General features: G+C 49.5%; 11 protein-coding genes across 11 annotated transcripts; 9 read left to right on the top strand and 2 right to left on the bottom strand.

The window, feature by feature from the left end:
- Window positions 1–920: 920 nt before the first annotated feature.
- Window positions 921–1,106, top strand: N7525_011294 (uncharacterized protein; the record flags this gene model as incomplete). Its single annotated transcript, XM_061215431.1, has 1 exon — window positions 921–1,106. The coding sequence occupies one exon, from the start codon at window positions 921–923 to the stop codon at window positions 1,104–1,106; it is 186 nt and encodes a 61-aa protein (XP_061067943.1).
- Window positions 1,107–1,606: 500 nt separating this feature from the next.
- Window positions 1,607–2,721, top strand: N7525_011295 (aldo/keto reductase; the record flags this gene model as incomplete). The annotated part of the gene is made up of 4 exons (XM_002560924.2): window positions 1,607–1,749; window positions 1,821–2,082; window positions 2,135–2,462; window positions 2,522–2,721. 4 exons carry the CDS (start codon window positions 1,607–1,609, stop codon window positions 2,719–2,721), a joined length of 933 nt encoding a protein of 310 aa, XP_002560970.2.
- Window positions 2,722–2,989: 268 nt separating this feature from the next.
- N7525_011296 (uncharacterized protein) lies at window positions 2,990–3,895 on the top strand (the record flags this gene model as incomplete). Its single annotated transcript, XM_061215432.1, has 3 exons — window positions 2,990–3,019; window positions 3,084–3,204; window positions 3,273–3,895. The coding sequence occupies 3 exons, from the start codon at window positions 2,990–2,992 to the stop codon at window positions 3,893–3,895; spliced, it is 774 nt and encodes a 257-aa protein (XP_061067944.1).
- Window positions 3,896–5,819: 1,924 nt separating this feature from the next.
- N7525_011297 (NADH:flavin oxidoreductase/NADH oxidase) lies at window positions 5,820–7,145 on the bottom strand (the record flags this gene model as incomplete). The annotated part of the gene is made up of 2 exons (XM_002560926.1): window positions 5,820–6,917; window positions 6,975–7,145. 2 exons carry the CDS (start codon window positions 7,143–7,145, stop codon window positions 5,820–5,822), a joined length of 1,269 nt encoding a protein of 422 aa, XP_002560972.1.
- Window positions 7,146–8,530: 1,385 nt separating this feature from the next.
- N7525_011298 (glycosyltransferase family 2 protein) lies at window positions 8,531–9,950 on the top strand (the record flags this gene model as incomplete). The annotated part of the gene is made up of 2 exons (XM_061215433.1): window positions 8,531–8,744; window positions 8,794–9,950. The coding sequence occupies 2 exons, from the start codon at window positions 8,531–8,533 to the stop codon at window positions 9,948–9,950; spliced, it is 1,371 nt and encodes a 456-aa protein (XP_061067945.1).
- A 1,425-nt stretch (window positions 9,951–11,375) lies between these two features.
- On the top strand, window positions 11,376–13,136 carry N7525_011299 (CRAL-TRIO domain-containing protein; the record flags this gene model as incomplete). Its single annotated transcript, XM_002560928.1, has 4 exons — window positions 11,376–12,341; window positions 12,392–12,433; window positions 12,493–12,592; window positions 12,661–13,136. The coding sequence occupies 4 exons, from the start codon at window positions 11,376–11,378 to the stop codon at window positions 13,134–13,136; spliced, it is 1,584 nt and encodes a 527-aa protein (XP_002560974.1).
- Window positions 13,137–13,873: 737 nt separating this feature from the next.
- On the bottom strand, window positions 13,874–15,826 carry N7525_011300 (ferric reductase family protein; the record flags this gene model as incomplete). The annotated part of the gene is made up of 1 exon (XM_002560929.2): window positions 13,874–15,826. The coding sequence occupies one exon, from the start codon at window positions 15,824–15,826 to the stop codon at window positions 13,874–13,876; it is 1,953 nt and encodes a 650-aa protein (XP_002560975.1).
- Window positions 15,827–16,227: 401 nt separating this feature from the next.
- N7525_011301 (copper transporter family protein) lies at window positions 16,228–16,800 on the top strand (the record flags this gene model as incomplete). Its single annotated transcript, XM_002560930.1, has 2 exons — window positions 16,228–16,275; window positions 16,330–16,800. 2 exons carry the CDS (start codon window positions 16,228–16,230, stop codon window positions 16,798–16,800), a joined length of 519 nt encoding a protein of 172 aa, XP_002560976.1.
- A 516-nt stretch (window positions 16,801–17,316) lies between these two features.
- N7525_011302 (uncharacterized protein) lies at window positions 17,317–17,715 on the top strand (the record flags this gene model as incomplete). Its single annotated transcript, XM_061215434.1, has 1 exon — window positions 17,317–17,715. The coding sequence occupies one exon, from the start codon at window positions 17,317–17,319 to the stop codon at window positions 17,713–17,715; it is 399 nt and encodes a 132-aa protein (XP_061067946.1).
- Window positions 17,716–18,967: 1,252 nt separating this feature from the next.
- N7525_011303 (flavin monoamine oxidase family protein) lies at window positions 18,968–21,007 on the top strand (the record flags this gene model as incomplete). The annotated part of the gene is made up of 1 exon (XM_002560932.1): window positions 18,968–21,007. One exon carries the CDS (start codon window positions 18,968–18,970, stop codon window positions 21,005–21,007), a length of 2,040 nt encoding a protein of 679 aa, XP_002560978.1.
- Window positions 21,008–21,420: 413 nt separating this feature from the next.
- Window positions 21,421–21,870, top strand: N7525_011304 (uncharacterized protein; the record flags this gene model as incomplete). The annotated part of the gene is made up of 1 exon (XM_061215435.1): window positions 21,421–21,870. One exon carries the CDS (start codon window positions 21,421–21,423, stop codon window positions 21,868–21,870), a length of 450 nt encoding a protein of 149 aa, XP_061067947.1.
- Window positions 21,871–22,011: the final 141 nt, after the last annotated feature.

Raw genomic sequence — 22,011 nt, forward strand, 5'->3', positions numbered from 1 at the left:
TGAAATAATCGTGACAAGGGCAATGGTTCAGGTGACGAATTCTCAACAAGTAATCCACTTCCCATACACCCACAGAGTTTGTACGCTCTGGTTTTGTTGGATGCAGGGAGATGGGTACGTTATGTCCGCCCGTTCGTTCAAGATTTCTTCATGCTAGGCAACAGCCGCGATGGAGGGATGGGATTGAATTCAAGTGTGATTTACCTGAGCGAGAGATTGTTAGTCAAAGATCACTCAATGAATGGCTTGTAAAAGTAATAATGTTGTTGTGATGGGTCAGACAAGGCTGAAACTTAAAAGAATGACAGATTCAACATGGATCTTCTGCTTGAGGAATGCCTTTGCATGTCTATAATATAATCATCCCCGGGGGTTTGGGGTTGAGAAAGAAAAAAGTTTTTCCTTACCTTTGGAAAAAAATTAAACTGAGCATTACTCGCAGCGCTGGGATCAATCTCAGGCATTGAGCACAGCTGGAGTGTGTGCCATCATTAGACACAGTCCAAGCTGGGAAGAAAAAAAAAATAAAAACAAAGTGAGAGCTGGAGAATCCCAAGCGATACAGAAGGAAAGAAAAAAATCTGCGGGTGGAGCTCGCTATATAAACTAAAGCGGTAAACTACGGTAGACGCGTGAGACCTTTGGCGCTGTTTGTCTTGGCATCAAACATCGGCGAAATACCTGGGCCGAGAGTTGAAGTGGGTATGACGAAGGGAACTGTATTTGCATTTGGAATGACTAGTCTCACAGATAAAACGGGACCGTTGGAGATATGAGATACGAAATGTAGCAATACATACTACTGCGACGGTGGAGATGACCTGGTCTGCTTGGCAGTGTTTCCAGCTAGTGCCTTCCAAGCTTCATCGTGCTAGTGCAGTGGGTTGTATTGCCAAACCAGGTATCGACAGACTGACACAATGACTGCCTGCGAGAAGCTGACGAGCTTGGACTCAGCAACCATAGCGAACTGCTGGGCCAACCTTGGAAGACCTCAGGAGAAGCTCATGATGTCAACATCCAAAAAACAGGGCCAATTGCGCGGAAATCCTCAGTATGCAAGTGTTAGGCGGTCGGCGAAGGGTTCCCGGCAAACATCGCCCTAACGTGCTTCACTATTGTAGCGTGGAGTTGGTGGTGAAACATGTTCGATGGCAAGACCTGGCGGCGTCGTCACAAACACGAGATGACCGCCAGCATGATTCTTGTCGTCAACGGTGAAGCCTGTTGATGTTGAGCTTGTCCCTGGAGTTAGTGGAAGGCCTGTAATCAAACAAAGCTGACCAGCACCCACGGCCATAGTGTAAGCACACCCAAATCCGCGGCAGCTCATCGTCATAGACAGAGAAAAACAAACTGCTGGTTGAAAAAAAGGCCCAAGCTCGCTAACTGAAGAAGTTCCATACTCCTCGACTTCGTATCATGCACTCATCAATGCAATTCCAAACATGTCACTTTCACGTCATCAACCTGGGATCCCGGGCCACATATGTCAGTTTGACGTGTCATTGATAATCGGTCTTTCGATGTGCTTTAAGTCGGTCTGAACTAGAGCTGGACACGCGCTGTTGAATCAATCTTGAAACCAATCAATCCATCAATTACGATGTCCACAACAACATTCAAGTTGAACACCGGAGCGGAGATCCCAGCCATTGGCTTCGGCACCTGGCAGGATCCGAGTGAACAGGAAGACGCCGTAGCGGAGGCGCTCAAGGCAGGATACCGTCACGTAGACACTGCGCGCGTGTGAGTAGCCTTGCTTCCTGACCGAGGCGAGTGACGAGTTCAGCGCACCATACTGACTGTATGTATACTAGTTACGGGACCGAGACGGCTGTCGGCAATGGTGTCAGGAAAAGTGGCGTCCCACGCGAAGAAATCTTCATCACAACTAAGCTATGGAACAACAAGCATCACCCGGACGATGTGGCACCTGCTCTGCAGGAATCCCTGGACAATCTGGGATCGGACTACGTTGATATGTTCCTGATTCACTGGCCTGTGGCCTGGAAAAGAGGCGATGACCTCTTTCCGAAGGAAAATGGGAAGTTCGTCCAGGAGAATATCGACATCGTCGACGTATGTTTTCATCCCTTGACCTATGAATTGAAGCGTGCTGACACCAAGGCAGACGTACAGAGCAATGGAACAGCTTCTGAAAACCGGCAAGGTCAGGGCGATCGGTGTCTCGAACTTCAACAAGACTGAGATGGAGCACCTGCTCAAGAATACTTCCATCGTTCCTGCTATGCACCAGATGGAATGTCATCCTTGGCTGCAGCAGCACGATTTTACGGAATGGCATCGTAACAATGGCATACATGTCGAGCACTACTCGCCTTTCGGAAATCAGAACGCTCTATACGGTGAGAAGAGCGGACAGGTGAAGCTGCTCGGGGAGCCTGTGTTGGCGGAGATAGGCGAGCAGTATAACAAAACTCCCGCTCAGGTCGTTCTTGGTAAGTGGGGTCTGCCTGAGTTTAGCTTGTATGATGCTGACTGCAGTGTGATTTGGCAGCTTGGGGAGTCACTCAGGGCCACTCGGTGCTACCGAAGTCTAAAACACCCATGAGGATCAGAGCCAATTTGGCAGGGGACTTCAAGCTGAGTCCGGAAGACATGAAGAAGATCGAGAAAATCAACAAGAAGCTTCGCTTTAATGATAGCAGTGACGAGTTTGGCAGGGACTTCTTTATTGGTCTGGAGGGAAAGACTTGAGATAGATTGGTTGTCTTTGAGGGCGTTGGGAGCTAAAAAGTCAACCTACAACAAGGACCTCATAAGTTTTGAGTGTAGACAGGTCGCCTACTGTTCCAAATTGCCTTGAAGTAACCTTAGGATGTGGAGAAGCCCGGGAGATCAGATCGGAGCTTAAATGGAATGCTTTGTGACGTCATACGAAAGCCGAACAACTCCACGTTGCAATAGTCTTCCACCATGTCTTACTACATGAAAAATAAATATCTACTAATTCAGCAAATGCATCATGTTACCAGCAGCTCATGGGTTTGCCTTAGTAACCCCCTGCCTCGCGAGGATTGGGGTTCGCCTTTGCACAACAGCTTCTAACTCGAACGGAGCTTCCTGTGATTGCAACGGCCCGCAAGAACTGCGATGAACTACAACAGCGGTTGCTGTCAAGCGAGGGTATGCCCAAAGATGCAGAGGAGCGACTGCGTATCCTCCAAGTTGATGTAACTGGTAAAAGAAGCAACTCAATTCCTGGAAATACATCCTTTCCGACATTACAAGGCTAAATGACTCCCTAGATGAGTCCACGATATCAGCAATGGTAGACACAATCCGCCAGAAATATCCCAATACATCACTCAGGCTAGGATTTACAATCCCTGGTATTTTGCATGCCGAGAAATCACCCAGTAAAATCGATGCTGCCAATGCGCTGGACAGCTTCAAAGTCAACTCTCTCGGCCCGTTGCTGCTGATGAAGCACCTCTCCCAATTCATCCCATTGAAATCCTCACCAGATTTCCCGAAGACACAGTCCAGCCCTGCAACCAACCCCCCACGGCAGCTGAGGCTGCCCTCACATGCCATCTACGCGATAATGGCCGCTCGAGTCGGCTCAATATCCGACAATGCCTTGGGCGGATGGTATTCCTACCGTGCAAGCAAGGCAGCCGTATTCCAATTGGCTAAGACTTTCGATTTACATTTGCGTGCGAAGAGTGCGCAGAGGGCAATTGCGGTAGCGCTGCATCCTGGGACTGTGTACACGGATTTTACCAGGGAGTATTGGGCAACGAGGGAAATGCTGGAACCGGGTGATGCGGCCGACAAGCTGTTGGAGATGCTTGTTGGTTTGTCACCGGAGGCTACAGGTGGGAGGGGGAGGTGCTGGGATTGGATGGGGAAGGAAGTTTTGCCGTGAGCAGCTCAGATCGTTAGAGACTGAGCTCTGTGAACAAGGTGATTTTCCGTTGGAGCAATCGTTCCTCGTTTGAAGGTGAAACAGTTCGCTAACATTATTGACCTCTAGCGCCAGGGGTCCGCTAAAGTCAGGACAATTTGCAAATCCCCGCCGAGCTGTGGTGCTATGGTCCCTTCCGGACACCGAAACCCTAAGGATTGTTCTGAAAGGAGCTATGTTGTATAAACTGCAGATCTGAGTTGATGGCATGTGTCCTTAACAATCTAAGAGACCTAGGGCAGAAAAAAAGATAAAAAAAGAAATCATAATATATAAACTCAATTACCTACCTAGCTACCTACAAGATAGATCCTTTTGTATTACTCCAGACTCCGTGGTACGACTTCAAATTCTTAACATGCAGTCCAAGGCCTGGTGAACCATCCATCTGTGATTCGATATTTTTGTGGAGCCTGAGGTCAGAAGTCTACTACTTAAGGGTTGAAGAGGTACGACTAAAGAACGGCACAGAAAAACATTGGAAGCATCAAAATGTTGAATGTGACAGGACAGAAGGGAAAGAAAGCCTTAAAAGTCAGGTTGGACGCGTCAGGCTGGAGTGGGGCAATGGTTAGGTAATCCACAAACGCGCCCGGATATAAATGTCCTCCGATTGGAATCCCCTCCTCCCTCTTTCCTTCACCCAGCACCGTGGTTCGTCCACCAAAGGCATGCAGAGGCCAGGCCATGTCCTGGTTCAAATTTGCCGACATCTGTTGAGGATGTTCTTTGTGCCGAACCATCCCATCCCAAGTTGAAGCAACGACAACCTTTCTTTCGCTTTGTTGGAGTAGCAACGTCGAGATACCAGAGGATTAGCCGCAATCGGCCCCTTATGGAACCGCTTGCGAAACTTCATAAATGTGCTTCCGCTGCATAAGCGAGCATGGTGAGAGTTAAGGTTTTCACCTGCGAGTACTTCGAGTGAAACCCTGGGACTTGTCTGGGCTTGGATCCTAGCCCAACGCCTTAGGAACCGAGTGAGAAACCCTAGCACTAGGCTGATGCATTGCGGGTCGCAACCCTTTGCTGAAAGCGCGGGTACGTGTCAGATCTGCTGAACTGGACCTCCCTTTGAGGGACAGCTCTACCTTCGGGCGAGTGTTCAGTGAGGTAGTTATGCCACGTCTTTTTCTTTTTCTTTTATACCCAGTCATTCTAGGGGATTTTTTTTGTTGAGGCCATGGCTGCTGTCTGGACGGTGGATCACGTACCGCCTCACTTCGGTGATGACCCCAGTGGTTATTCAGATCTGTAGTTTTATGGCCTCTTCAGCGTCCGTTGAGAACCATATAACTGGTTTTCGATGTACGCTGAAGGGGTCATACAACTGGAGCTCCGAATGTCATCTGGTCTCAGTGAACAGAACACACTGCCATGTTTCCAACTTGAAAAACCAAGCACAGTTAGTTCGTTTTTAGGTTAGTTAGAATTCAATCAAATGTCCATTTCAATGATTTTTTCACAATAGCCTTCCGTCTTATGTTGGACTGAGCAATAGGGGCCTGACACAGTTACAGGTAGGTCTGTTCCCTTTATTTTGATTTTGATTTGTTTGTTTGTTACTTACGTAGGTGGACCTTCAGGATTGGACACACGGTTTGTGCGAACTCTATTGGGACAAGCACTTCTGCTTCATTGGGCGTGGCCAACCCCCCAAAGAAAACCCGAAGCTGCCATCAACACTGCAATGGCAATTGACACTGATATATAAACAGGATATATTCATCTGAACTAGGAATAGCTATGGAGGGGGCTGAAGTCAATCACCAGTCTCAAGCAGAAACGGCATATCGATTGTCGTTGTTCTCATCGTCTAAACAAGAAGTCTATATAATGCGAGGCAAGCCAGCCACATGCCGGTCAACAGTGGCTGTATCTAAATCTAATCAAAAATGGAAGCCTTCATAGAGTTAGGCTGAATATACTCGGACGCATTGCGGAAGCTGGTGAAACCCCAGCGGATCTGTCCCGCCATGGCAATCTCAACATCCAAGTCCTTCGCAAACTGCCAAGCGAGACCGGTATCACGCTGGAAGGCACGACCGACCAGAATGACATCAAGATCATCCTCGTTCAGAATCTTCTCTCCCAAGTTTCCGTTGTTGATCATACCAACAGCAGCAACAAGCATCTTATCTCCAACAGCCTTCTTGACAGCAGCAGCGTAAGGGACCTGGAAAGCAGGGCCAGAGGTAACCTTCTGAGCAGCGTGCACACCACCAGTACTGATATCAATCAAGTCGACACAGCCCTGCGCGGCAAGCGCACGAGCGAACTCAATAGTGTCCTCAAGCTTCCAGCCCTTCTCATCTGGCATGCTGTTCTCGAGCCAGTCGGTAGCCGAGACACGGAGGAAGACGGGCACATTATCACCGACAGCGTCGCGGGTCAACTGAGCAATCTCCAAAGACAGACGAATACGGTTCTCGAAGCTGCCACCGTAGTTATCGGTACGCTTGTTGGAAGAGGCGCTCAGGAACGACGAGAGGAGGTAACCGTGAGCATTGTGGATCTCGATGAAATCACAGCCAGCGGCAATAGCACGCTTAACAGCAGCAACCCAGGCGGTCTTGACCTCGGCGATATCGTCCTGGGTCATGGCGATGGGGGTAGGGTCGCCCTCAGCAAAGGGAATGGCGCTGGGAGCCTTGACGTTATCGGTCCAGCCGCCGACAGAGTTGTTGGCGACAACACCGCCAAGCCAAGGGGCCACGGTGGAGGCCTTGCGGCCGGCGTGTGCGAGCTGGATACCGATTTTCTGGCCCTGGCTGTGCGCGAACTCAACGACCTGCTTCAGAGGCGCGATCTGCGAGTCCTTCCAGAGACCTAGGCAGCCGGGAGTGATGCGGCCTTCGGGGACAACACCGGTTGCTTCGATGATCATGTTTCCAGGTCCGCGTTGGGCAATGGCGCCGTAGTGCGCCATGTGCCAGGCGGTCATGTGGCCATCTTCGGCACTGTATTGGCACATGGGAGCCAGCTGGAGGGTTATTGTTAGCTATGTGTTTATGCACAATATTGGGGAGGAATTACATACACCAAGGCGGTTTTGGAAAGTCACTCCCCGGACGGTGAGAGGCTTGAATAGCTTGGGAATGGGCTTTCCGCTCGTTTGAGGATCGCGAGCTGTGCCTGCCGGGGGGCTCTGGGCAGGGGTGAAGTATGAGATGCCCTCGGCGGGCTTAACGGAGACGTCAGGCCAGGTCATTTTGATGGTGTTCAGGTATGTATATTATTATATGTGTGAATGATTCCATTTTACAGGGGTTGGACCGAGTTATATACTGATCTCCAGTGGGGAAGTTTGATTTATCATCGAAAATTTTCGATATGAATTACTATCTGATTCTGGAGGCGAACAAATCACGAAATATCCACGGAATTCAATATCCCGCAGTTTTAACCATATGGTTCCATTTGTCAGGGCAGCAAAATGATAAGCTCTCCTATAAAAAATCGTGAAAAGTCGCCGAATGAGATCCACCCGGTTGAATACAGGCCCGATTTGCCATCGGGATCTTCCATCCTCGGCATATAGGGGTGATTATGTAATGTCTCCGGCACCCAAACTCTGCAGTTTTAAGCTTATTTCTACTCCTAGGAACATTGAGTATGCAAGTGATAGCGTGGATATGAATGACTTACAATGAGATACGTGTGTACAATATCATTTGAGCGTTGATATTCTTCCAAGGTATAACAAGTTACTCCTGTGGGATTTGCCCACTCTTAAAGCTGGCAACATGATCACTATATCGCTTCCTAATCAGACGATCCGTGATATAGGGACATCGAGCAACTTCAATCGGAGTTGAGTTTATTCAAATATCTCTATGCCGGCGCTTGTAGTAGGAAGAAGAACCGGTATTGGCTGTGATCGGGGCGGGTTGTATGATTCCATTGATTCATTTAGAACATTCATGATGATGTTAGAGTTTCAATATTCAGGTTCTCGACGTAGATATTGGACGTTTAGGTTGTAGTTAGGAAATTCTGATCTTCGGCTCGGCAATTAGGTTTGAAGGAGAGGGATTGGAATTTCGGCCTCTAGGCTATTCTTGCCAGCTTTGATTTAAATTTAGTTAGATCCACGATGAAGCAACTGAGAAACAACATCTCACCACATCGAAAATCGAGGGAATTGCAAGGGAACTCTCTATAGCCCCCTCTAACAAGGATCCAATCAGACGTCGAGTATGTAGCCCGATTTAAGACTCATGGCCAATTAGGCTTCTGCGCTCTCACAATCCATATCGGGAAATCAGCTTAATCGAAAAGAAAGTGCCGGAACCCGCTTACATACTCATTTCAACGTTGAACGTATCCACCTGGGCATGGATGAAGCCACGATGCTGATTGGCTCTCGGCAGTAATAGTCAATAGTCCTCAGGATAGTATAAATAGACACAGTACGTTCTAGAAGCAAACGGGACCTGTAGATAGGAATACAGTACCCCTTAATTCTGGGAAAACCTTTCTTTTAAAAAGCCAAGAGAGAATCGCTGAAAAGTCAAAGAGCGCAAAAATAAAACCATCGATATAATATGCAACAGAACCATAATCACACAACTCAACAGCATCAAGTTCGCTTTAATGTTTCCTGACAATGTCTATGACATCGAGGAGCTTTCCCCTGATGATCGCGCTCTGTCTGCACAGAAGTATCGGAAATATCTCCACAATATAGCGCAAGCAGCAATATGGACCACCTACATCTACTTTGCAGCGCGGCTGTTTTTCACCTTCACGACGCCGGAGCAAACATGGAAAATGTGGATAATGCTTGGAGTTGAGGGGCTATTTGCTCGCAAGTTACCTCCCAATAAAGAGCACCCAACGACCGCTGACCCAGTTAGACCTGTCCCTGAACCACCAACGCTTGTCCCTAGCCGCAACAGCAAAGTCACCACACCAAACCCCCCGCAAGAGATTACGCAGCGATAAACACCTGCCCAGAGTTGACGTGCTAGTAACATGCTGCGGAGAGCCAATCGAAATTATCCTCGACACAGTCCGGGCAGCATGTTGCCTAGACTACCCAACCTCCGACTTCCGAGTCCGACTTCTAGACGACGGAGCCTCAAAAGACTTACACGACGCAATCGCAAAACTCACCACCAAATGGCCACACCTATCCTACCACACCCGCGGCAAGCAATCCGGAAAATCATTCGCCAAAGCAGACAACCTCAACTACGCCCTATTCTCCCTCCAAACCGACGATCCACCGGAGTTCTGCACAGTCGTCGACGCAGACTCCATCCTCATGCCGGAATTTCTACGCGCAACGCTGCCACATCTACTCGCAGACTCGAAGGCCGCATTACTCACCACGCGACAGTATTTCTATAATCTGCCCCGCGGCGATCCCCTCTCGCAGTCGCGCGCTTACTTCTACACGTGCGAGAACGCCGAACTTGATCTTCTCGGTCATGCACTAGACGCGGGATCAGGTGCTGTCTTCCGTCGGGATGCGATTCTCGACGCGGGCGGATACCCGACCTATTCTTTCTCGGAGGATTGGCAGCTGTCGTTGATTCTGCGAGGGTTGGGGATGCGCACGATGCAGGTACAGGAGGTTTTGCAGTTTGGGCTCGTTCCTACTTCGCTTGCGGGGCATCTTAAACAGCGGAATCGGTGGCATATCGGGCACTCTCAGCAGATTTCGGTTTTGTTTCCTTCTGTCAATAAGGCGATTCCAGAGCATCTGCGTTGGGATATTGCTCTTGGGGGATTGTCTATTATGGCGGGACTGGTGAGCTATTCGGTTGGTTTTGTTGCTTTGCCTTTTCTTCTTGTCTCTGATGGTGGGTTTATTCCTGCTGGGTCGGCGTTGGAGGTCAAGGCTCAGGTTGTTCTGGCTACCGTGCATGTTGCAGCTACATGGGCATATGATTGGGCTCGGAGTGTACATGCGGGTGTTCCATTTGTGCCTTTTGCTCATGCAGAGAATAGTTGTCTTGCTACTGGTAAGCTTAAAAGTTTCTACATGTTCGGTGGCCCTGAGGTTTGATCCTAACCTGTTGTGTTAACAGCACATTTGTATGCCATTGTACGATTTCATCTATTCGGAAGCAAGCCAAAGGGATCCTTTGTTACCGGAAGCACCGCCAACTCGAGTGAAAATACCACGTCCATTTCGTCGTTCCCAAAGACATACAGATATACCCTGCAAAGTGGTGCGTTGTTCAACATTTGTCTTTTTATTGGGACTGTTGGGGCTATACTCTCTGCGGTATGGGCGGCTATCTCCGACGGATCGACAATTTCCAAACTGCTTACTACAATCGCTTGGCCGCCGTTGCTGCACTTGTGCCTTTTGGTGATTGTGAACAACTGGGTACCCCTTGCTCATCTTTTCAATCCTCCAACCTATCCCTCCAGAGACTCGAGGTTGCTTACCACAGGGGAGGGGGTATCATACCCACGAGCGGAGGTTGTAGGGGGAACTTAGCTCTGGGAAGACTTTCCTTGGCCTCTGTCGCTCGTTGGTGACAATTGTTCTTTTGGGGGGCGTTTGTGGGTGCTGTGATATCATAGAACTTGGCTTGGCTTTATGTTAAAGACGGTAGAGAAAATATAGCAAAAGATCGGGCAAAGAGGTCACGAGGACGGCAGTCACGTTACGCTGGACCTCGGGAATGTCAACGGCAATTTCAGCGAGAACTCAAAGATGAGGAGCAGCAGACTAATTTCCGGGGAACTTTGACTTTGCGCCTTCTAAGTGGATCATTGGAGGTTGCCTAGGCTACTTCGTAGGGCATTGTAGAGATGGCAGGGAGAGAAATTTCGTAGCAAACGTGCTGACCAGGTGGTTTGTGTTCTCTACCTAGGTAGTCTTCCGGCAAATTTATACATTATACTATTAGTAGAAGACGTTATGGGTCTTCTCGATGGGAACTGGGAATACCCGAGGGAGTTGAGGAAATAAGTGCCTTTGGTACAGCCAAGCATTGGAGTGTCATCTACACTTCTGACATCCTGAATACCTAGTTCGGATTAAAGCCATACGCAAATATGGTAAAAATAGAGTCGTCCGCTAAAATCTCGCGACTGTGCGTATTCGAACCTCAAAATTGAGAGCAATCAAATCCCTCCAGAGCGACGATCTTCTCCGCAATATGGGGGATCGTCATCCCCTCCCCCCGCCCCCTCACAAGGTCCGTTCACGCCCATTTATTGAGGCCTGTTTCAAGATCCCCACAAAAAGGTCAAGGTATCATCATGTTTCAATAAACTGATCGGCCGATTTCAAACACCGAGGTTCCAATTTTGAATCCGCCTGTGAATCCGGGGGTGGCCGAGGCAGCCATCGTGTTCATGTGGGCCCGTCAGCAAGTGAATGAATTGAACAAGACCCCATCAGCAGTGGGCTTGCAAACTAAAATGTGACTTGTTTTCCTCCAGTCAACTCTGCACTATACCCACGATTCACACCATGGCCCCTACTCCTGACCTGACGGCCGGGCACCTCGGCCACCTTACTCCTGACCAGGAAGCAAAGGTAATCGAATTCTGGATCATCATCTTGACCTCCGTTGCGACTGTATTGTCTGCTGTTTATGAGGTCCCCATTCCAAAGGGCTCCCCCAGTAAGCTGTTCGCTGCGCTGGATAAGATCAATGAGCCGACGGTGGAGGCTATTATTAGCGCGTTGAAGGGCGAAGACACCGATAAGCAGACAACGAACGGGACCGCACCGGCGGAATCAAATGGGAACATCAACGGAGAAACCAATGGCACAACGGACGGACACACCAATGGAGAAAATCACTCCGACAATATCGAGCAGAGATCGCTCGACAAGGTGGACGCGCTCATGGATGAACATGCCAAAGATACTATCATTTCGGAAATGGCCAACCGAAAGGTCACCCCCGCACACTTTTCTTCCCTTTTCGCGCAGCTCCGCGAGCTCGGCGTGCAAGATGCAGAGATCAAGTCCATGGAGGATATCCTCTCTAATATGACGCCTCAGGAAATGTGCTTTGCGATCTTGAAGATGATCAAGCAGGAACATCCAGATAGCTTATTGCTCCGGTTCTTGCGCGCCCGGAAATGGGATGTCGGAAAGGCATTCTCGATGATGGCGTCGAACATTCTGTGGAGAAAGGAAGTGGAGGTCGATGAAGAGATCCTGCCCCGGGGAGAGGAATATGCTCTGGAGCAATCCCGTAGTGCCAAGGCTCCTTCGAAGGAGAAGAAGGCAGGTGCCGACTTTATCAATCAACTCAAAATGGGCAAGAGCTTCCTCCATGGCTTTGACAGGGACGGTCGGCCCGTTATCTATGTTAGGGTGAAGATCCACAAGCCAGGTGCTCAGAGTGAGGAAGCTCTCGAGCGGTATATCGTTCATGTTATTGAGGCAGTGCGACTTATCGTGACTCCTCCGGTTGAAACGGGTGTATGTTCGAGCGAATGTTGAGATATTGACCCACGCTGACATAGTCACAGACAATTGTCTTCGATCTGACGGGATTCGGGTTATCCAACATGGTAGGGCCCCATAGTGCGGCTAGATGACATGCCCGGTCTCACATTAATCTTTGCAACAGGAATACCCTCCAGTCAAGTTCATCCTCAAATGCTTCGAAGCAAACTATCCCGAGTCTCTAGGGCAACTGCTTATCCATAACGCACCGTGGATTTTCTCCGGTAAGTCATTCCTAAGGAATCCTCGTATTTCATTTCAGTGTACTGACGACATCACTTTCACCAATCAGGAATCTGGAAACTCATCCACGGCTGGATGGACCCCGTCGTCGCATCGAAAGTGCATTTCACAAAGTCAGTCGCCGACCTGGACAAGTTTATTCCACGCCATAAGATCCCCAAAGAATTCTCCGGCGACGAAAACTGGACCTATAAATACGACGAGCCCGTGGAAGATGAGAACGCGGTGATGAAAGACACAACAACGCGCGACTCCATCATGTACGACCGCATGATGATCGGCATCCGGATGATCGGTGCCACAGCAGCGTGGATCTCTGCCAGCTCGCAGTCTGATGGGAAGGAAGAGGTGTCGAAAGTGGAAGACCTCAAATCGCGACGGAATGCTGTTATTGATGAGTTCCGCGTGAACTATTGGAAATTGGACCCTTATATTCGAGCGCGGTCGTTCATTGATCGCAATGGGATGCTTGCGGCTAGCCGTGGACTTGAGAAAGGCGCTATTGCCAACGGTCAGGCAAAGTAGAGTCGTTTGTTGTTTGTTTGGGTATTGTTAGAATCGGCAGGAATGGGTACAATGATTTATACCATCACAAATATTTACTTTATTCCCGGAGTCTAGAACCCACTTTTGAAATACTACCCGCGACATGGACGACCTTTGGCACGGGGTATATGTCCTTGCCTGGAAAGTCCCCGATGGCTTTGTGCAAACCAGCGAGGCGAAGAAGCCCAGCAGCTACTTGCAGGGTATTACAGCAACGGAAACACCCACTCAGCTCTCGTCATAATGAGATGAAAGAGATACAAATCGTGACAGCCCGGACCTAGGGCTTCTAGTGACTTCCTCTCTCTTTTTCCTTTCCTCTCCAGAGTCCAATACAGTTCTTTTGAGCTATCATTCTTCCTATGTAGCCTTCTGTTTCTCTATTAGGGATTATTGGCTTAAATACCTAAGACATAGTATACTTCAAAGCCTCCAAGAGACCGTGCAGTTTTGCATTGCATGGAATGTTTGTGGTTTTGCCTGCTCATGATTCTCCTAGACACCGGACCAACTCCATCCTTCAATGTACATTCAAGAAATCAGAAGCGAAAGCCTTATAGTTTGCTGACAGAACCTACTATATTATTCTGCACTCCGATGTTCCCTCTGTTGAGAGATATGATCCATAGGATTCGTGATAAATATGTACATTGAAACCATAACTGCTGATGCTTATATACTCGTAATACAGCTACCTGGGCAATATACAACCCCATTCACCACTCCAACCGATCATCACAGATAAGACTAACATCAAACCTCTCCTGCCCCTTCCAGACCTTGCCACCAGAATTACAAGAAGCAACGATGTCCCGCAGGTCACTAATCATACCACCAGGCCCACTAGCAAAGACACTAGTCGGGCCGCGCACCGTCTCAGCCAAGAAATCACCAACCAACCGCGGAAGATCAGGGTGTCTATTGACATCGTCCGAACCGCCACCGAGACGCTCCACAGCGGCGGGCTTATCACATCCACAGCACGCAGAAACCGACTTCGAAGGCGAGACCTGCACGACCTTCTCCGCAATCTTCGGGACCTCCAGATTACAGTTTTCAGAATCCGAGTTCTCCGAAGGCGTCTTGCTCCCCGCGTCCCGGGTAGCGAAAATGCGAATCTCGAGATTCAATGTCTTCCGCGCTTTCTGCAAGAGATCCAGCTCTGCCGCAACCCACTCCGTGTTCGCCGTGTGGCGGACCGCCCAGATGAGCTCGACCTTGCGCTCTGGTGAGGGTTGCTGGCGGGCAAGATTTAGCAGAACGGGAAGAACGTAGGTGATGCCGGTCCCGCCGGCCACGCAGATTATATTGGTGCTTGGTGTCAAGTGACTGGTGATGGACTCGCCATATGCGCCGGTCAGGATGACGGGTGTTGTGGGTGTGCCGGTGGCGGCGAGGTCGGCGACCTTTTTTGTCTCGCCGCCTTTCGCGCGGAGGATGTAGGAGTGTTGGACTGTGCCTTTTGACACGGTGGGGACGTTGAGTGGTGTGAAGGGGTGGGATTGCCAGATGCTGCATTTCGTGAAGGAGAGGTAGTAGTGTTGGCCGATGGACCAGGGGTCCTGGTTGTTGTGCAGGTCGAGGCGGATGACGTCTCCGTGTTCGGTGTCCGGGAAGCGGGTGATGGTCGCGTCGGCGGGTTTGAAGCCCAGACCGAGAGTACCGGAGTGGTCGGGGTGGTAGTGTAGTAGGGCTGTGCGAACGAGGCGAGCTCCGCGGTCGAGGAACCAGAAGATCAGCGAGGGCCACATGAAGCATTTGAGCTGTTTCCAGTGGGCCCAGCAGGCGCCGATGTAGACCATGGCGAGGATGTAGTGCAGTTTACGGAAGGTCTCGTAGCCGGTGAGTCTAATTCCCCATGGTGTGCTCAGCACGACTAGGAGGAGTAGAAGGATCATGGCGACGATGCCCCAGACGATGTATGTCTGAGTCACCCACTCGAGTCCGACGGTGGGCTGTGGCTGGTACATTCTCAGCTCAACAACGCACCAGGTGATTGTGTGCAGGGAGCTTTGCACGAAGATGATGTAGCCCAACCAGCGATGGAGGAAGTTGAAGCTCTGGTATGGCAGGCCAGTGATGAGGGAGAGGAAAGACTCTCGACTGCTCAGTAGCACGGAGAGCGGGGTGAGGGCGTAGGCCAGGGTCCCGATGCGGTCTGACCACGGCCCGATGCTGTTGCGGGTATTATATACACCGGGCATGTCTGACACAGGTGTGACCCACGTGTTGTAGAGAATGCCGACAAAGCTGAAGATGAGGAGGTAGCCAGCCAACAGAGCGAGAGTGAGCACTTGAAGGCGTGTTGTGCGGCCGAAAATCAGGCGAGCCGCATCTGGCAGGAGATATTTCCGGGCGAATGAGGCAATAGAGCGGCGCACCTTGTATAGCCCGGCTAGTTCTGGTGCTGCTAGTGTCGGTGATATCGTTGGCACATTGAACTGGTTCAGGACGACCCAGAGGAGTAGAATTGTGCCGATGAGGCACCACAATATGCCTGAGTATAGCATTCCCAGGTCATGGGATGCGTATACCTGGTCGAGATACTCGCATGATCCTGGATCGCTGGTACAAGGAAGAGCGCGATCGTAGTATCCCCAATGAGGCTCTAATGCTGACGCCTTGCTCATATCTTGGATGTGGCGGACATCCAATTTCGGGGACGACATTATGTCCTGAACTGCCCTGTGCAGTGGGCGGATGTTGAAGACCAAGTAGGACCCTCAGCCCACTTCCGATGAGCCTGGGCGTCGATTCAGCTCAAGTCGAGAAAAGAACGAATTCTGCGTCCGGTCGGATTATCGAAGCGCAAAGGGGACGAGTGGGAAAAGTCCACGAGCTTTTATTCACTGCCATTACGCGAGCGCCGATTTGCAATTGTCGAGTGGCCATCTCACATTTGCGGCGATTTGAGCACATTTCTCCCACACCATCGCTGGGTTGCTCCACTTCGACTTAGCGCAGGTGGGGAGGGACCAGGTTACTATAAAGACTGTCGGCCTCGAGCTCTGATATCGGACACGCCATTTCCTCAAATCCTCATCCTCCCATACCCAGAACACCAGTCAAGATGGAGGGCATGGATCATGGCAGCAGCTCGAGCAGTTGCAAAGTCTCGGTGGGTGCCAAGAGATTCGGAGATTTCAAGTGGATTCGCTGACCAAAAGTCCAGATGCTGTTTAATTTTCACACGATCGATGCCTGCTTCCTATCCACTGGATGGCAGATCAAGAATAATGGCATGTTTGCTGCGACCTGCATTGGCACCATTCTGCTTGTTGTACTGGTCGAGTTCTGTCGGCGCATTGGGCGGGAATACGACAACTTCCTGACGCGCCAGTTTGAGCGCCAAGCCGCGCACGGCACGTTTGCCAAGAAATGTGAATCGGCCAGAACGGCCGTGACTTTTCGAGCGACGCCTTTGCAGCAGTTGACGAGGTCTGTGATTCATGCAGTCACCTTTGCAGGGGCTTATATCACCATGTTGTTGGCCATGTACTTCAATGTCTATGTGATTATTTGCATCTTCATCGGGGCGGGGCTGGGCAAGTTCTTGTGTGATTGGATGGTTGTCACGGTGGGAATCGATGACGTGCAGGATGAGACACGGAAATTGGAGGAGACAACGATATGTTGTGACTGATGATTGATGTGATGATTGACGATTGTGCACTTTCTGCGTTTTTAGCGTTGATATATGAAACTTGCATTATGGAGTTATAATCCACTCTTTCATTATTTACATACACCATGTCTTAGTTATGGAAGAGCACTTCATCTTTCCTATGAAATCTCTTTCAACGATGTTTTCTTGGAATTTCCCCTTTGTCGCTCGTCCTAGACATATGCAGTAACTCTGAACAAGAACAATAAACTCCTTTATTCACCTATCTAAGACTCTGACTGAAGAACAGAAAAGAAATCCTAACAATGAGTACTCTGACTTCTATTGATTTCCATATCTTCACTGTCGTTCCAATGTCAGTATTAAAGATAGCTGGAAGATCTTAAACAGTTTCAATCCCATCCACATTTGGGAGCTATCATTGTTGGGACAGTTTCCTACGAGCTCTACATTCTTAGGTTATCGCTACAAAAGTTGCCTATACCACTCATAACGAGGACCTTGGGTGTTACAGTAACACCCTCCCTCCCAGAGATGAATCCATCCGAAGGTTGCCAGGAGCTTGAACAGCACTTCAACGAAGCTCACAAAGACTTCACAGCCACTTTGAAGTGCATCATACACACCCTACAACACGATGGCTTCACGATGGAGAACTGTTGGGAAGTCTGCGACCAGCTCGATCTTCTTGATTCCCTACTAGGTGATATGGAGGAACTTGGCCCGGAAATGGCATTGGAGACTCCAAACCGGCCCGTCCTGCACGGGTTACCTAGAAGTTACTTCCTGGAGTGTAAATTCCACTTTGATTGTCTTGGTGTTCAGCATGGTCTGGATGATGTTCGAGGTATCCTCGCCGACTGCTTTTATGATGATTGTGCTGAGGTTGCCTGTATCGGGTTGGAAAGTCTCCTGTCCAGGTTTCCGTTTTAGTTGATTTTGAACCATCTTGAGTCACGTTATTGCGTTTATCGGAGTTGAAATGCATAGTTATCAAGAGCAAGACTCGATCCAGGCAAGAATGTATTCATATTCAGGCATAAACACGTGATATCGGACATTTCCCCGCGTGGGTCCGACGCCTTCCGAGTACATGCCGGTGATAGCCCTGGAAGTACCGAGCATGGGATTATTTCACTTTAATATCTTTCTATAATCCTTTCTTATCTCTGATCTGTCTCCGCCCTATGAAGACATCGGGGGTTTAATATAATGTTATCTGACCAGACGTCTTTGTAAAACAGCACATGTAGTCAACTGGAAAGTTGGGAGCAGATCAAGATTCCCATGGTCTTGCTCGATGAAGAGACCAGTTGGATACCGAAAGTAAAGGGTATATTGATGAGGTATCAACGGGTGTTTTCGGGGGTAGAGATGGCAAGACAACCCATAGTAGGTGAGGGAGCGGCCTGTGATTGGTTTAATTTCCAAGTATACATCTATCTGCCTTTGATGATAACTGTTGTATCTCGGCTTTTCCAGAAGGTGTTCACTTCCTCAGGAAGGGCGTGCCAAGAACCTACTGCCAAGCCCGAGCGTATTGGCCATTTGCTTATCCTCCGGTTTACGGGTGTACCTGCCTAGATTGTTACATCTACGGATTCAAATGATAAGAATACCAAGATTGCCGACCCAGGCCAAACTCATATCTTGACAAAGACCTCCCCGCAATTAATATGCACATGTGGAATACCCAGACACCCCGGGTTAGGTAGCTCACCAGTCTGAGATAACGTAGAGCGTCGGAAGAAATCCCGCCCTGATAAGGGCAACCGACAGCCACTGACAGGCTGTACTCAACAAATCCCCAATTTATAAGCCAGATTTGAGACTCTAACTGAACACTTGCAGACATTTGACATGTTGTGATTTACGTAACGACCTGAGATGGATGATATCGACGCTGGCCAAGTACGAGGCTATGGATAGCAACTATGCATAACATCGTGGGAGCAGACCTCGTATCTACGCATCTTCTCCAGCTACGATGTCATCGCTAGGTAAGAGATATGCAGTGGATCACCTCAAAGATAGTGATAACTCGAGATACCGGCTTTACTATTCCGATAACACTCGATGCAAGCAAAAGAAAGACATATAAAATGTGTCCGGTAAGCATGGAGATGAATAGACTATCACCAAGCGCTCGTATTTTATTTCCACATTATCCCAGTCTAGATCAAGGATGAAAGTATATCTACAACATACCCTCCTGGGCTTGAGTCTATCAGGCCTAAGCCTAGCCGGGGTCGCGGGGAGGAACATCGAGGTGATACGATTCCACAGTCCCGGGGGTGTAACCGCCGACTCTTTGCACAACATTCACGTTGAATACCTGGACGAGCAGTTCGAAGGTCACCTGCAGCTCGTCTACGGGGAATGTGGGATCCAAGATCCGATGCAGAGTCACCATGAGATCGGGAGCACGTTCGTGAAACGCGAAGCGCAACCAGAGCGATTCGTTTGGACCACACCATCTGACGCACCCCATTCACATTGTCTGCATGCTTTCTCCGGATCAACGCTTGTGGGACGCTCTTCTCCCATCATGGTCTCATCACCTGTCAAGAAGCGCGAGAGTATCGCCGACGTGGCAGATGCCATGGGGCCGTGGTTTGACGGAGTGGCTTACATGAAGTCGAAGAAAAACAACCAAGCCTTTGTTTCCAAAGCAAAAAGTACCTCTGTTGCTATTCTAGGCGGTGGAATATCCGGCTTGATGACGAGTTTGCTGCTCGAGTCCGTTGGTATTCATGATTGGCACATATACGAATCGTCTGGGAGAGTTGGTGGTCGTATTCGTACCAAATACCTCAACAACACCACTCCAGATCAATACCAATATCAGGAGATGGGACCAATGCGATTCCCAGTCAGCATCACCTATGCCGACACAAACGAGACTCTCGAAATCCAAGATCACCGTATGGTCTTCCAACTCGCAGACGTTCTCAACAAGATGAACAAACATAGCCCAGACCTCCAGGTCAACTTCATCCCCTTTATACAGAATAGCCCCAATGTGCCCGCAGCCTCAGGCGGCAACCGCCTCTCCAACGGTCGAATTCCCAGTGCCGCTCAAGTAGCCGCCAACTCATCACTAGTCTACAAGGCAGCGTCATCCAACGAAACGGCTGTCGCAGAAGCAGAATCCGCATTCGAGAACTACACGACAATCAACAACCGGGAGACAATCCGCAAGATCGCAACCAACATGTACCAAGCCCACAAGCAAGCCGTAGAAGACGGCATGTTCCACTGGTCCGAGGCCGGGTACTTGAAATACGCAATGGGCTACGACGCCAATATAACCGACTACGTCGCCAGCTCGGACAACTCCCCAATCTGGGGCGGACTCTACGACGACGTCTACTTCGCAGCCACAAAATGGCGCACCATCGACAAGGGTCTGGAATCCCTCCCCCGCGCATTCTACCCACACGTCGCAGAGAAGACAACCCTCAACCGCACAGTCGAAGGAGTAATCTACAACGAGACAACGGGCAAGGTCGCCGTCGCATGGCGCGACGATCCCTTCCAGATGGTGCCAGAAACAAAGGAATACGACTACGCAGTCATCGCTGCACCATTCAGTAAAGTCAGACTGTGGGATCTACCGCGGTACTCGTCGCTCCTGAGCCGGGCAATCTCAACCATGAACTACAGCCCCTCGTGCAAGATGTCGCTGCTCTACAAGACCCGGTTCTGGGAACACATGGAAGAGCCCATTTTCGGCGGATGCGGGTCAGTCGATGTCCCCGGCGTTGGGAGTGTCTGCTACCCCTCCTTCAACATGAATGCGACCGGACCGGGTGTGATCCTGGCGTCGTATATCTCGGGGACACCGGCTCGGTCGGCCGCTGCGCTGAGCGAGGAAGAACATGTTGCACTCATTCAACGCACGATGGTTGAGGTGCATGGTGAAATTGCTGCTGAGCAGTTTACCGGTGTCTATGATCGCCAGTGCTGGGGGGTTGATCAGCATCAGGCGGGTGCTTGGGCTAGTCCGCTTGTTGGGCAGCAGGAACTGTATTTGCCTGCTTACTATCAGACGGAGTTTAAGACGATCTTTATTGGGGAGCATACTAGTTATACTCATGCTTGGATATTTTCCGCGTTGGATTCCGCTGTGCGGGGGACGACACAGTTGTTGCTTGACCTTGGTTTGGTTGATGAGGCTAAAGAGATTGTTGAGACTTGGATGGGGAGGTGGATTAAGCTGTGAGGTGGCCCGGCGCCTTTGTGAGATTGTATAGTGAGTGTTTCACTCAGAGCAGCCACTTCTTAGGAATTTGCAGTGCATGACATTAGATGACAAGCCAATAGACAAGAATGAAGATAAAATATGCATGAGCAACATACATTACACAGCTATCTAGAAATCACAAAACCCGAAAGGTCTTTGTCTTAGCCATCCAATAGAGACCACTTCTAGCTCATCTTCAATTGATGCGAGAAAGCCATTGTACCAAAGAAATATAGACCGTCAATCCAAACAAAGACCTGAGAGCACCTCAACTATATAATATTACGAGCATATCTCATAAATTCCCATGTCACCAGGGTGGCATTGCCTATTCTGAGATCCGTACCTAAGTAAGATGTGATCTCTTAGGAAAAGAGCTTTCCTTCTACAAAATGGCGACCCAGTACAAACCAAGGCCGAATACGGTACAAGAAGGTATGTTCACCCACAACGGGATCTACACCGACGAAAGATGCCACATCCGCGGACCTATAGTATGGGTAAACGTATTCGTCGCGACCCCAGAAAACCGCAACAAAACAGACGCGGAGTTCATGGATCTCGTGGCAGAGACCATTCACGCCAGTATCTCTAAGAAAACAAATGTCAGTGTATCGGTTACCCCCGAGCCTATGCACCACAGAGTCATGGGATGTCTCTCGTTACCCGCCCGTGGGGATTATTGGGCATTTGCGCGGTTTCGGGATTTGTATTTTGATGCTTTTCTTAGGGATGCGTTGGAGTTGGCGCTTTTTTATCAGGCTGGATGTGCGGCGGGGAATATTGAGATTGATCGGGAGAGACTATTTCGATTACTTCATTTAAGGTCGGATGCGTTTTAGGTGTTGGGGTTGGGGTTTTCATTGACCTGAGTGGATTTCTTTTGTTGATATGGTAGATGGACAAAGAATGTAATAGAATGATGAGAAATGGAAGATCGCTTTGTCTCTTGTTTTGGTATATTCCATGGCTATCCCGATAAC

The sequence above is a fragment of the Penicillium rubens genome (assembly GCF_028828025.1).
Source record: "Penicillium rubens strain IBT 27055 chromosome Unknown utg000004l_segment0_segment0, whole genome shotgun sequence".
NCBI lineage: Eukaryota > Fungi > Ascomycota > Eurotiomycetes > Eurotiales > Aspergillaceae > Penicillium > Penicillium rubens.